This window comes from Palaemon carinicauda, chromosome 35, assembly GCF_036898095.1.
Source record: "Palaemon carinicauda isolate YSFRI2023 chromosome 35, ASM3689809v2, whole genome shotgun sequence".
NCBI classification, from domain to species: domain Eukaryota; kingdom Metazoa; phylum Arthropoda; class Malacostraca; order Decapoda; family Palaemonidae; genus Palaemon; species Palaemon carinicauda.
The window spans coordinates 42,647,535-42,662,239 of record NC_090759.1 but is presented as its reverse complement, the minus strand read 5'-3'; the positions used below and the strand labels follow the sequence as shown (position 1 = coordinate 42,662,239).

General features: G+C 41.8%; 1 protein-coding gene across 5 annotated transcripts in view; it reads right to left on the bottom strand.

Annotated features, from left to right (window-relative positions):
- LOC137627704 (uncharacterized) overlaps positions 1–14,705 on the bottom strand; it is a 571,014-nt gene that overhangs the window by 39,874 nt on the left and 516,435 nt on the right. For 2 of the 5 annotated variants that reach the window (XM_068358938.1, XM_068358939.1), the window contains exon 1: positions 4,429–4,514. The exons of the other annotated variants lie outside the window; for them this stretch is intronic. In XM_068358938.1, coding sequence (XP_068215039.1) covers positions 4,429–4,499 — 71 coding nt within the window. In that variant the 5' untranslated portion in view covers positions 4,500–4,514. Of the gene's footprint in view, positions 1–4,428; positions 4,515–14,705 lie in introns of those variants that run through there. 5 annotated transcript variants of the gene reach the window in all.

The following is a 14,705-nucleotide window of genomic DNA, read 5'->3' as shown; positions in this document are numbered from 1 at the left end:
CGATCAAACAAAGAAGGACTGCCCTCAACCATCCACCTATAAAATATGTTCACTATGTGCCTCATTAGAGCAATTTTGGACTGAATGCAACAATCAGCAAAACCATAAGTGCATCACAGGCAACGGAGACCATCCAACCATGGCAGCAAGATGCCCTACTAGGAAATCCATGGTTAAAGACCAAGCAAAGGTTCTTAGAAACCAACAATCCAATATCACTCCAAATAAGTCCTTTGCACAAGCCTCAGCCCCTTCCACTTCAAACACCTCCTCTCAGCCTATATTTAACAGCATTACTCTGCAACAACAAACGGTAATGAACACTGCATTGATCATGGCTAACCTTAGCGAAGCAGTCGAGCCAGGGACTTTCTAGTCAATGGTTGATGCTTTCTATAAAGCCAATGGACTCCCACTGGTCAAAATACCTACAGAGGCTATCAAATTAGCCAATAAAGTATCAGCTGTGTTGAAATCTGACAACGCAAATAACAACAACCCCCCAACAATCTGTGACAATAAATGATGAAATGGATATAGATGAGATCAACAGGAAAAGGGTACTGAGTGACTCAGATTCTGATATCTCAGAGCCTGCAAATCCCGCTAAAAAAAAGGCCACAGCCCTCCACCTCAACATCTGAACCTTCAGACATTGAACTGCAAGGAGCCACTGCTTTCCCTACCCTTCCCCCCATGAAACAATCTAAACCTAAAATTGGACTAAAACTCTATACCTCTATCAATTCAGCAAACCCCCCTAAATTATTTTTGAAAGCCATACCATTAAATATCTATTCACAGAAAAATACGACAATAACACAGTTGTCCAATACATTAATGATGTCTCAATAGAACTGGACAAATACAGTTCTAGGATCGCCCGGATCAGTGCAGATGAATACAGGAGGTTAAAGTCAGGATTTTATGACTTGACCAAAGGACAATTACCATAATGGATACCCTCACAGTAATTCAACATAACGTACTAAAGTGGACAGTCCTCAGAAGTAAAGAACTTGTTAATATCTACTCCTCCCTCTCCTCTCATCTCATACTTCTTAATTCAACTGGAATTCCTAATTCCACCCGTATCAAGATCTGGAACTACAATGTGTTCCAGTGTAACACCTCTGGCGAAAAAAATGTTGGTACAGCAATAGCAGTTAGACGGGATGTTACTGTCAAATTAATAGATGGTTTCAATCATGATCTGATTGCTGTCGAATTGCAGACAGTAAGGGGACCAATTATAGTCGCAACGACCTATCTACCCCCAAGAAACCCAGTATATCCGCAGCAGGATATATTATCATTGATGAGACATAACATCCCAGTCTATCTGCTGTCTTATCTTAATGCAGCTCATCCAGCCCTTGGTTATAAAAGAACCAACCCTATAAGTACATTAATCAACGGCCTGATGAATAGGAACCTCATAAGGTTCTTAGCCCCAGATTTTGATACGTTTTTTAAGAGAAAAACCTCTAGTAAGCCTGATATACTTCATTCCAATAGATTTCACATGTTCAATTATTCAATTACTCAAGGCCCCTTAACCACATCAGATCATCTTCCCATTATTTTAAAGCTTACTGTGAGACCCATTATGGTAGTCGCTAGTCCAACAATAGATATGAACAATGCGAACTGGGAACGTTTTAAGGACACACTCGATGACTCTCTCTCTCTCTACTTTTGACGAACCCGATAATATCTTAAAGGATAAATCTTACATAGACAATAAGATAGCTTTTTGGTAAAGGAGGATCAAGGAAGCATCAGAGCTCCATATCCCATTCAAAACTCACAGGATCTTACCATATACCAAAGAAACAGATTCTCTTAAGCTGCTCCAGATCCGATATAAACAAGCCCTAGAAATAATTAATAACCGAGGTCCCACACATCAACTCTTAGAGTACATTCATAATATACAAGAACGGATCAAAATAGAATCAATCGAACTTATTAATACAACTTGGGATGGGAGGCTCTTTTAGATAAACGTGAAGATTACTATAAATACCCTGCAAAATTTTGGAATATGATTAGGAAATTGTTAGGCTCAACTTCTTAACCTATAGCATACATCACCCATAATAACGAAAAAATCTATTCATCCCAAGATCAGGAGGTGATCTTTAGAGACTTCTGGTCCAATATCTTTAAAATAAACCCAATAGAAAATCTAAGGTTTGATCAACAACACGAGCAGCATGTCACTGAGACAATCCGTGAACATACTGATCGTATAATACCTTATGATTTAGTAGATCTTAGGAGACTTGACGAAGATGACCCTTTTCTCAAACCTATCCAACTTCAAGATATAATCAAAATAATTAAAAGTTTTAAAAACAAAGCTCCAGGCCACTCTCAAGTAAATAAACTTATCCTTAAAAACTTGCCAAATTCAATGCTCTCTTTTCTTTGCAACATCTTTAATGAAACTCTGAGTATGGGTTATTGGCCAGAATATTTCAAAAAAGTATTACTTCCCTTTGTAGGTAAAAAGAGCAAAGACCTCACCTCAGTCTCTAACTATAGACCAATATCTTTATTAGAGACTCCTGGTAAGATTCTTGAAAAAATTATTAAAGAAAGATTTGAGGATTTCCTTGAGGAAAATTTACTTACAAATAAAAACCAATACGGATTTACAAGGGGCAAAGGGACCCAACTTGCATTAGCCCGTCTTTATGAATTCATTGCTGTTAAGTCAAGTTTTAGAGGTAGTTGTAATCTAATTTCTAGAGATGTCAGTCGAGCTTTCGATAAGGTATGGCATGAGGGTCTTAAATACAAATTGATAGAAGCACAATTACCAAATTTAGCAACCAGATTATTATGCAACTTTCTTGACAATCGAGGGGCCATGATCAAGATAAAATAGTTTATAGGACCAGAGTTTCCGCTACTATCTGGAGTTCCTCAGGATAGTGTTTTCTCCCCTTCACTTTATAATTTTTACATCCTATTTCAGTTCGTAATCCTGCAGAAATTGTAGTAGACAATGTAAGAATTCCATTCAAACAAAAGGCAACAATACTTGGGTGTAACTTCCAAAAATCTGGCATCCTTCCACATGTTAAGGCGAGAATAACTGCTTCTAAAGTAAATCTTAATATATTAAAATGATTTCAAAATCTGTCAACTAAAACTCAACTACGTTTATATAAATCATTATTAAGACCTCAGTTAGAGTACACCACTATAATATTCGGAGCACTTAGCAAATCTTCATTAAATAAAATGCAGGCAATACAAAATAAGACTTTGAGGAGAGCCTACAAAGAGAGCCCTCCCTATTACAATAAAATCTTGGAATTACACCAGTATTCTAAATTGGAGTCTCTTAATGTCAGGTTTCACAGACTTGGCCAGAAAACCTGGGACCAACTTGCTTTAGACGATGACGACCTTTGCACCCTAACTAGAAATCTCGCTATCGAACATGCTCGTAATCATAATTGGTGGAGGAGATGGAGCCTAAGATCAATTGTGATCATCCTAGGCACAGATATATAGCATCTGATTAATAATAATAAAAAAAAAATCATTAAATATCATTTAAACAGTTAAGTTGATATTTCATTAAATCATCATAATTTTTCAACAATCATACCTTTCTTCAACCATCAAAATAGGTGTCAGACGAATGGACTCCTGTAGCAAGGGCTAGACTTAGAACCAAAAAACCTTTCCTTTCCCTGCCTGCCTTTTCCTTTCTCAAACTGATTCTAATACTATCTAATATCGCATGAGGGTGTGCCCCTCTCTTTTATTCTTCTCCTGTACTTCTCTTTCTCAGTTTTCCTTATTCTTTCCCATCCCGAGTACCTACCTGCCTTCGGGCTATAAACTGGATTGTATCCAGGGGTACTTATCCTTTCCCCATATTCCCCACTTCCCTATCCTTCTGCGTATCCATATCCGTAATCTTACGATCTGAAATTATATAGTAACTTGACTTGAACTGTTATATCTGAATAAATCTTAACCAAAGTAAAGTAATGCAATGAAAATAATACAAATGATTGGAATAATTCTGAAATAATACAATGTTTAAGTTTGACCTTTAATGAATAATAGTTAACCAGATCACTTTACAAACCTATCCTGCCAAAAGGTCCGTTTACAAAAAAAAAAGTTATACAATGCCAACACTCACTCTAATACAATGAATTCAAAATCACCTTCTAGTCTTGCATTTTTTTTTTCGTTTTTTTTTTTTTTTTTTGACACCCGATTTGCTTTTGGGCATGAAGTCACATGTGAGAGGACACAATGAAACACATTAAACACTTCCAACAAATACACTGCATTATTTGCGGGAGAGAGAGGGAGAGGGGAAGGAGGCTATTTCAGGCTGCGGTTCTAACTCGATCTACGGTAACCTAACCTTGGTCACCTTTTACATGATACCTGACTGCTATTTCCAGAACCTTCCAGGATCGAGTTCTGGTAGCGTGGGTGACTGTGCCTAATGGCGTCATAGTTTCCAACTAGATAAAAATGCTAAGAGGCAAATCAAGGGGGTTTCAGGCAACTCTCAGATACACATCATCGCACCCACGAGATGACTTCCCAGCTAGCTCTGCGCACCTATTGTCCCCGAAAGGAAAAAAAAGGATAACTTCCTCTCGCCGGGCATCGTGAAGTTTCGAAAGCACATGTCACCGAACATTCTCTCTCTAACATGACACAATACTTCATAGAATATTAAAGAACATAACCCAAGCCCCTATTCATATCTCGCACGAATCCTACAACACTTTGAAATAGACAACATAAGACTTTGTGGCAAACATACGTGAAATAAAAGGTTAATTGTTAAAAATTGCGTAAAATATACACATTTTAACTAGAATAAAGAATATAATGATATTCACAACAAAAATCTTACGTAATTTACATAAAATACTTATATCTACATGAGAGGGGCTCATTTTACGAGCTGGGGATCATCTCTTCAATGCACATATGAAAACAATATACAGAATATAAAAAAATTATGAATTAATCATTGTATTTACTCTACACTAGACCAGCTTCGTAAGAATATATATATATATATATATATATATATATATATATATATATATATATATATATATATATATTGTTAGTAATGGCGGTCATTACGCCACCTTTTTCCCAATAACAAAAGACCCCGCCAGCATGGGTCGAAATGCCACGAGTTTTGGGACCCTACCCAGAGTCTCACCCCCCTCCCACCATCCTATACCAGTCTACTCCCCCTGAGATCTCAATTTCAGCTACCTTCTACAAGTCACGTGAGAACATCGAGGTCCCAGGACAAGGGAAGCGAGCTGTGAAGGATGTGGGGACACGAGATCAAGCCTGACCAATAGGACAGCGGTCAGGCCAATCCCCCCTACCCCCCCCAATTGGGGGTCAAGTGGGGTTGATCTACCCAGGGAAAACTGGGGATCTTCCTTCGTAAGTCAGCATCCATAAGGAGAACATCTGCTCCTTCTTCACTCAACCTCCTTGAGGGAAACAACATCTCTCTTCACCCTCAAGACATCAGGGAGGCAGGACCTCTGTCTACATCTTTCCACAAGGGAAAGAAACCAGAGTCATTTTTACTAAAGGTAAGGTGTCTGATTTTGAGATTCTCAATATCCTTACCCAACCTGCCATCCCTTCATTATCACACCCCATTTTTCCTTATCCTCTAAAGAAAATCCTACCCACTGAACCTTGTATCCTATCCCCCTATACCCAGACCACGTGTGCAGTTTAGTCCTAGTTTTAATTAATTCACCCTGTGACAGTGTTAATTCCCATGTGTATCGTTTAAATCCCTAAGCTTTGCATTTTCATTTAATTTGCTTAAAGGTTTTAACCACACGACTTCATCGTGTTCCCAGCCGGTAGAAGTAAGTGTGCTGTTAATAATTCAATTTATTTCCCTTTCCAGGGAACGTTGTTTGCTGTGCTGTCGTTTCATCCACGGCCAACCAAACTCCATCTGAAGCTCCTCGTGGCATAAATTAAAATAGTTAACTGTTGTGCTCCCCTTTCTTTTATTAATTCTTATTTAAGTGTTATTGTAAATATATAATTTTGTCAGTATTCCTTGTATCATTGCTGACTGGCGACCTACCATTATTATTTGTTTTGTTACGGCCCTTGAGTCCCTTAAGCAAGGCCGGACTCGAACCAGTGGCCCGTAACATATTGGCGACCAAATGCCAGGATTCGCTAAGACAGTAATTTAAAATTAATTTTATCAAAGTCAAATTCCCCCCTTTTTCTGTCTTTAGCGACTTGACGAACCTCAATTTAATTTCAAGTAAATTATATTATCACTGGAGTTGGAACCGTGGAAGAACACAGCAAAAGCCTTCTATTCTCATTGTTAAAGTTTTGTGTTTATTAGTGTGTGTGTTCGCGCCGCGAACCTTTTTGTTTTTAAACCCACGTGGGAGAAGTCTAGTCCTATTGTGTAGCAGGATAGCCAACCGCGTGAGATGAATTTGTGTTCTGTTTTTTTCTGAGTGTTTATTATCAAAGTGGTTAAAATTTTCATTTATTATATATATTGCGCATTAAGTGAATGTGTTATTTTGTGTTTTTAAAAAACTAAGTGAAGTGAAATTTACGAAAATTTTTGGAGAATCCGTGGTACACTAAACCACGTGTTAAATTCCAGTGAGGCTTAATTCCCGTGTTGGTAACGGTAAGCGCACGTGGCATTCATTTTTTCAATTTTTCCTTTTGACAAGTAAGGGTATGTAATTTCTTTTTATTACTTTCGCGTGGGATATTATTTTTATGTACATTTTTTTGAAGGGGATAATTTTCGTTAGACTGTGTAATAGGGCTAACCTAAAGATAAAGTACTTATGGTGTCACATTTAATTTAAATTTTTTTCAGTCAGGGTATAGGATCATTAAGATAAAATATTTGGGAGTGTAATTTATTAAATTCATTTTTCTTCTAAAGGGAAAGTATGTAAAGGGGCTGATGTTTTAATGAAGCATTAAGCAATCTCAGTGACATTGTCTGTTTTATTTTAATTTGTTATACTTTAAGTATAAATACAAACTTGCTTTACAGTCACAGAGTTGCAAGTGGTGGTGTTGCAAGAACGCACCCACACATTTTTACAAATCCATTTTTTTTTTTCCTTAAGACTAGCATAGGAGGGTCACACATCGTGGAGATTCCATTTTTTTTCCTTAAGACTAGCATAGGAGGGTCACACATCGTGGAGATTCCATTTTTTTCCCTTAAGACTAGCATAGGAGGGTCACACATCGTGGAGATTCCATTTTTTTCCTTAAGACTAGCATAGGAGGGTCACACATCGTGGAGATTCCATTTTTTTGTTCCTTAAGACTAGCATAGGAGGGTCACACATCGTGGAGATTCCATTTTTTTTCCTTAAGACTAGCATAGGAGGGTCACACATCGTGGAGATTCCATTTTTTTTGTTCCTTAAGACTAGCATAGGAGGGTCACACATCGTGGAGATTCCATTTTTTTGTTCCTTAAGACTAGCATAGGAGGGTCACACATCGTGGAGATTCCAATTTTTTTCCTTAAGACTAGCATAGGAGGGTCACACATCGTGGAGATTCCATTTTTTTTTCCTTAAGACTAGCATAGGAGGATCACACATCGTGGAGATTCCATTTTTTTTTCCTTAAGACTAGCATAGGAGGGTCACACATCGTGGAGATTCCATTTTTTTTCCTTAAGACTAGCATAGGAGGGTCACACCTCGTGGAGATTCCATTTTTTTTCCTTAAGACTAGCATAGGAGGGTCACACATCGTGGAGATTCCATTTTTTTTCCTTAAGACTAGCATAGGAGGGTCACACATCGTGGAGATTCCATTTTTTTTCCTGACTAGCCTAGAGGGTCACCTACTGTATAGTTGTGATTCCAGCTTGTTTTGTCTAGCATAGAGGTCCACCCATAAAATTAGCAAAATGACTGCTGCGGAAATTCAGGACTTTGTGGCCCTTGCAGAGCGACAAGGTTACGAAGGAGAGGCATTGCAAGGCTATGTGCGGGAGCTTGTGAATGAGGTCAATGCCCGGAGGAAAGCCGAGCAGGAAGAGTTTGAGAAGGAGAGAGAGCGAGAGCATGAATTGAAGATGCGGGAACAGGATATCCAGCTAGCACGGCTAAACAGCCCTCACCCCAACGGCACTCAAAATGGCCAAAGCTTCCCCTCCATGCCTGTCCACACACTCATTCCTCAGTGGGACGACAAGGATCCTGTGAGGTGGCTAAATGAGGTGGGGTCCGTGTTTAAGACGTGTGCCGTAGCGGAGGATATGAAGGCCCTACTACTGTCAAAGCATATGGCGGGGAAAGGGAAGAATGCGCATGCTGCGCTCCCTGCCGATAAACAGGGTAATTTTGAGGCCGTCAGGAAGGCCTTGATTGAGGCCTATAAACTAAGTCCTGAAAATTGGCGCCGTCAGTGGCGTAGGCACACCAAGTCCCCCACGACATCTTGGTCTGATTGGGGTTTTCAGAAGGATAGGCTCAATACCCTTTGGGTCGAGGCTGCAAAGTGCACTTCTTACGACAACCTCCTAGAGCTCTTCAAAATTGAGGACTTCCACAGGAACGCCCCACCGGCGCTCTCAATTTACATATCTGAGAAAAATCCAGCCACGTTTAGAGCATGCTGCGAGTATGCTGATGAGTACGAGCTAGTCCGGTTCAACTCGGGGCCCCCCAGCTCAGTCCCATCGGGTAAGTCTAAGCCCCGGCAAAATCCGATCTCCCCTACCAAGTGTGGCCATTGCGGGAGATCTAACCACTTGGAAGCCAACTGTCGGCTGAAGCTATCCGGTCAGTCAACTGAGTCCACGAAGCAGACGAATAAGCCCAAGGTTAAGGTGGCGAAGCCGAACTATGCCAGTGCATACTGCGAGGTATGTAAGTGCTACGGACACACAAAGAACTACTCACTATGTCCCAGCAAATCCTCAGCCTCTTCTCCAGCTGCCCTCTCAATCTCTATCCGTGAAGCTCCCAAAAGACAGCCCGCTGTTGGGGAGATCACAGTAGCTCTGCCTGAAGGAGACGGCTCTCCGCAGTCGGTCAGAGCATTACAGGATACCGGTGCAGACGTTTCACTAATCTTATGGCACCAGTTGCCTATCGGTGCCAAAGTTCAGCAGGACAATCGCATGACAGTCCGTTGGATCGAAGGAGTCACTAAGGATCTTCCTACTGTGGAGTTGAGAGTGACCACGCCCCAGCTCAGCAAAAGGTGCAGGCTAGGGGTAGTGAGCGATCTCGGACATGAGGGCTATGACTTGCTCTTGGGACAAGACCTCCTAAGAGGCATACAGCGTGTGCCCCTCAGGTGCATGAAAGCAGTTGAGCCGGAGCCCGAGACTGAGAATGCCCCTCCTGAAGAAGACAAATGGCTAGCTGACATTGACCTTGGAGAAGTACCTTGGCTAAGTGAGGTGGCGCGAGAGCCCTCCTCCTATAGCAATGAGTCTGAGCCTCGTACCCCGGAAACCTATTCGGAAGGAGCGGTGCTGCTCACCACCACAGGGAATGAAGCTAACCCAAATACTAGCCCAGGGGTCTCGGGGGAGTCTGAGGGAGAAGCGTCCATTTCCCCAGAGGACCTTGGGAGTCGGACGGAGCTTATCAAATCTCAGTTGTTGGACGAGACGCTGAAAACCTACAGGGAAGCTGCTTACTCAGACGAAGCAGAGATGACTAACCTCTCAAAGGAGAATTTCCTGCTGAAGGAAGGGGTGCTCTTCAGAGTCACCCGAGGCCCTCACGATCCTGCAGAAGCCCTTTGCCGGCAAGTAGTTGTTCCCCGTAATCTCCGCTTGGTGGTGCTACGTATGGCTCATGAGGGATTGGGAGGACACTTTGGTGTGAAACGCACTACCCACCTGATCCAGCCTCATTTCTTCTGGCCGGGATTGCAGAAGAGTGTTAAGGCTTACGTAGCTTCCTGCCATCCGTGCCAAGTTGCCGGTAACCCAAACCAGGTGGTGCCGCGGGCTCCTCTCCAACCCATTCCATCTGCAGGTATCCCCTTCCATGATGTACTAGTGGATTATGTGGGCCCCCTGCCCCGTAGTAAGCGTGGAAATCGTTTCTTATTAACCATGATTGATCGGTTCACTCGCTACCTCGAAGCTGTACCGACCAGGTGCGCCAATGCCAGTCATGCTGTCAGGGGCCTGACACAATTTTTTTGTAGGTTTGGGTTCCCAGCCACAGTCCAGTTGGATAAGGGCTCTCACTTCATGGCAAGAGAGTTTAAGGCAGCAATGGAGTACCATGGTGTCCACCACCAGACCTCTACGGCATATCACCCAGAGAGCCAAGGACTCGTGGAGCGCTCCCACCAAACACTAAAAACAGTCTTGACGAAGTTAGGGGAGGCTGGCTCTTCGGATTGGGAGGAGAACTTGCCTTACGCTCTGTTCGCCCTCCGCCAAGCACGCTCAGAAACCACAGGATACAGCCCTTTTGAGTTGTTGTACGCTCACTCCACACGTGGGCCACTTGACATACTCTATGAAGCTTGGGAGGACTCCTCCAAGGCCTCCTGGGTGGAAGAGCTGCCAGATATACAGGCTAAGATACGAACTGCCTGGGAAATTGCCAAGGCTTCCGAGGCGAAGGTACAGGGCATCACAAAAGGTCACGTAGATCGTAAAGCCCAGGATCGAAGTTTTGAGGTGGGAGACCAAGTTCTGGTTCTCCGCCCAGGGGAACAGAGACCGTTAAGCACAAAATTTACGGGCCCTCACAAGATTCTTGGGAAGAAGGGTAAATTAAATTACCTAGTGGATTGTGGCATAAGGCGAGCCAAGTGGCTCCATATCAACCTGCTTAAGCCCTATCAACAAAGGGCCAATGTGGTGGGTACTGTTACCCAGGTCCACTCACCCGAGAGCAACTCCGAGGTCCTGGCCAACTTTAAGCTGGTCACCCCTGTGTTGGACACTGTTAAGAGGGATATTGTCAAGAACCTCCTGCTACAGCACCCACAGGTAGTGCGAGACACACTGGGTCACACCCAACTACTAGAACACAAGATTGACTTGGTCCCAGGAACGTGTCCGATCCGCCAGAATTATTATCGGTTAAACCCCCAACGGGCTGAAAGGGTGTCGGAACAGATAAAATTGCAGCTCAGCTTAGGTCTCATTGAGGAAAGTGAAAGTCCATGGGCATCACCGGTGGTCCTAGTGCCAAAAGAGGGAGGGGGGGATAGGCTATGTATAGATTTCCGCAAATTGAATGCGGTGACAAAACCTGAGTCCTACCCACTCCCTCGCATCGAGGATTGCTTGGAGAGCTTAGGTGAATCACCTTATCTAAGTAAGATTGACCTAGAAAAGGGCTACTGGCAGGTACCACTGGCAGAGGAGTCGCGGCCACTGACCGCATTCATAACCCGAGATGGACTTTACCAGTGTCGAGTAATGCCTTTTGGTCTTAGGAACGCACCCAGCTGCTTCCAGAGACTCACGAACAAGGTACTAGCAGGAATTTCCAACTGTGTGGTCTACCTAGATGACATCGTCATTTTCTCCAAGGCCTGGGAAGAACACCTCCAAACCCTAGGGAAGGTGCTGAGGGCCCTCCAAAAGGCAAATTTGGTCATCAACCTCAAAAAATGCACGTTTGGCGGGACTGAGATTACCTACCTGGGCCACCAAGTAGGAAGGGGCAAAATAATGCCCAAAGATGCAAATATCCGTGCAATACAAGAGATGCCCTACCCTAGGACTAAGAAGGAAGCCCAACGATTCCTGGGGATGGTACAGTACTTCCGGAGGTTTGTGCCCAACTTTTCTCAGGTAGCCGCTCCCATCACAGACTTGTTCAAAGGAAAAAAGCTGTTCTGCTGTACGGATGAATGCCGGGCGGCCTATGACCACCTAAAAGGCATATTAATGAGCCGTCCCGTGCTCCGTGCACCAGATTACACTAAACCTTTCGCTCTCGCTGTGGATGCCAGTGACATAGGGGTGGGAGCTGTCCTCCTGCAAGAGGAAGATCAAGTCCGACACCCTATTGCATACTTCTCAAAGAAACTGAACCCTGCTCAAACTAGGTACAGTACTATTGAGAAGGAGCTCTTAGGCATGGTCTTGTCACTGAAGCATTTCGAATCATATCATGCTGACCATGAGTTCCCACTCACAGTCCTCACGGACCATAACCCTCTGACTTACTTGACGCAGTTCCGAAATAAGAATAAGAGACTCATGAGGTGGTGCATGGACCTCCAAGACTACAATTGGAAGGTCGAGCACATAAGAGGCACAGATAATAAAATAGCAGATGTCCTCTCCAGGCATTAGTGCTCAGGGCACAGTGCCATAACCATAGCCTGTAGTCATAGTAAGTAGGTAAATTTAGTTTGTATGAAAAAATATTTATTGGCCTTGGTGTCTCCCCAGGTAGATAAACTTGAGGAGCCATCTTGGCATCATTATTTGCATTGAATTTATTTTCATGTATTTATTTTATCCTTTTTTTTTTTTTGCATATATGCCAGTTTTCTTTAATTTTATGCCTACCACTGCACTAGGTCACTTAACTTTAACCATTTTTTTTACATTTAAATTTTCAATTTTGCATTTTTTTAATTTTTTCAGTTGCTGCCTCACAGCCAGCATACTTATTTCTATGTGGCACTTAAAGTTAATTTACAGTCAAAATACCGTAAAATGATGACCCTAGTTGCAGCTTAGATATTTATCCATTATCGTGGTGAGACTCACTGAGGGAGGAATCATTAAGGCTAGTGGCTTCAGACCTTGCTTGCAGAGTTCTTGTCCTGTTTTAGGACAAAATCTCTGCTAAAATGGGGGGCTGTTAGTAATGGCGGTCATTACGCCACCTTTTTCCCAATAACAAAAGACCCCGCCAGCATGGGTCGAAATGCCACGAGTTTTGGGACCCTACCCAGAGTCTCACCCCCCTCCCACCATCCTATACCAGTCTACTCCCCCTGAGATCTCAATTTCAGCTACCTTCTACAAGTCACGTGAGAACATCGAGGTCCCAGGACAAGGGAAGCGAGCTGTGAAGGATGTGGGGACACGAGATCAAGCCTGACCAATAGGACAGCGGTCAGGCCAATCCCCCCTACCCCCCCCAATTGGGGGTCAAGTGGGGTTGATCTACCCAGGGAAAACTGGGGATCTTCCTTCGTAAGTCAGCATCCATAAGGAGAACATCTGCTCCTTCTTCACTCAACCTCCTTGAGGGAAACAACATCTCTCTTCACCCTCAAGACATCAGGGAGGCAGGACCTCTGTCTACATCTTTCCACAAGGGAAAGAAACCAGAGTCATTTTTACTAAAGGTAAGGTGTCTGATTTTGAGATTCTCAATATCCTTACCCAACCTGCCATCCCTTCATTATCACACCCCATTTTTCCTTATCCTCTAAAGAAAATCCTACCCACTGAACCTTGTATCCTATCCCCCTATACCCAGACCACGTGTGCAGTTTAGTCCTAGTTTTAATTAATTCACCCTGTGACAGTGTTAATTCCCATGTGTATCGTTTAAATCCCTAAGCTTTGCATTTTCATTTAATTTGCTTAAAGGTTTTAACCACACGACTTCTTCGTGTTCCCAGCCGGTAGAAGTAAGTGTGCTGTTAATAATTCAATTTATTTCCCTTTCCAGGGAACGTTGTTTGCTGTGCTGTCGTTTCATCCACGGCCAACCAAACTCCATCTGAAGCTCCTCGTGGCATAAATTAAAATAGTTAACTGTTGTGCTCCCCTTTCTTTTATTAATTCTTATTTAAGTGTTATTGTAAATATATAATTTTGTCAGTATTCCTTGTATCATTGCTGACTGGCGACCTACCATTATTATTTGTTTTGTTACGGCCCTTGAGTCCCTTAAGCAAGGCCGGACTCGAACCAGTGGCCCGTAACAATATATACATATATACACACACACACACACATATATATATATATATATATATATATATATATATATATATATATATATATGTATATATATATGTAGATATATATATATATATAAATATATATATATATATATATATATATATATATATATATATATATATATATATATATATATATATGTATATATATATATATATATATATATATATATATATATATATATATATATATATATATATATATATACATATATATATATATGTGTGTGTATATATATATACATATATATGTTATGGTTATGCTGAAAAAGGCATAAAGTTCCAGAGATTTTGAATGATCAAATATTGTAAAGCATAAAATTTGCCCACAATACTCATAGGTGAAAATTTATTATCCTAGCAATGTCTTACGCATGTGCGCATTTGGTAGATGTAGCGTATATATCGCTGGATTTAAGGGAAGGGGTCATTACTACTTATCTCGGAAATACGATGATTATGTCCTCATAATCCCCAGTGTTGGGGGTAATTCCCACTAAAAAAATCCATACTTATGCATATGCAACTAATCTCTACATAAAAATCCTATGAAGCTCGTATTTCTGTTTTAGGTTATTTAAATATTTATAATTTTTATGTTATAGTTATGGTGAAAAATGCATCAACTACCAGATAATGATATATTATGCTTGCAACGTCTTATTCGTGTGGTACATATAGCCTATAAATTTCTGGATTTGAGGAAAAGGCCTCGG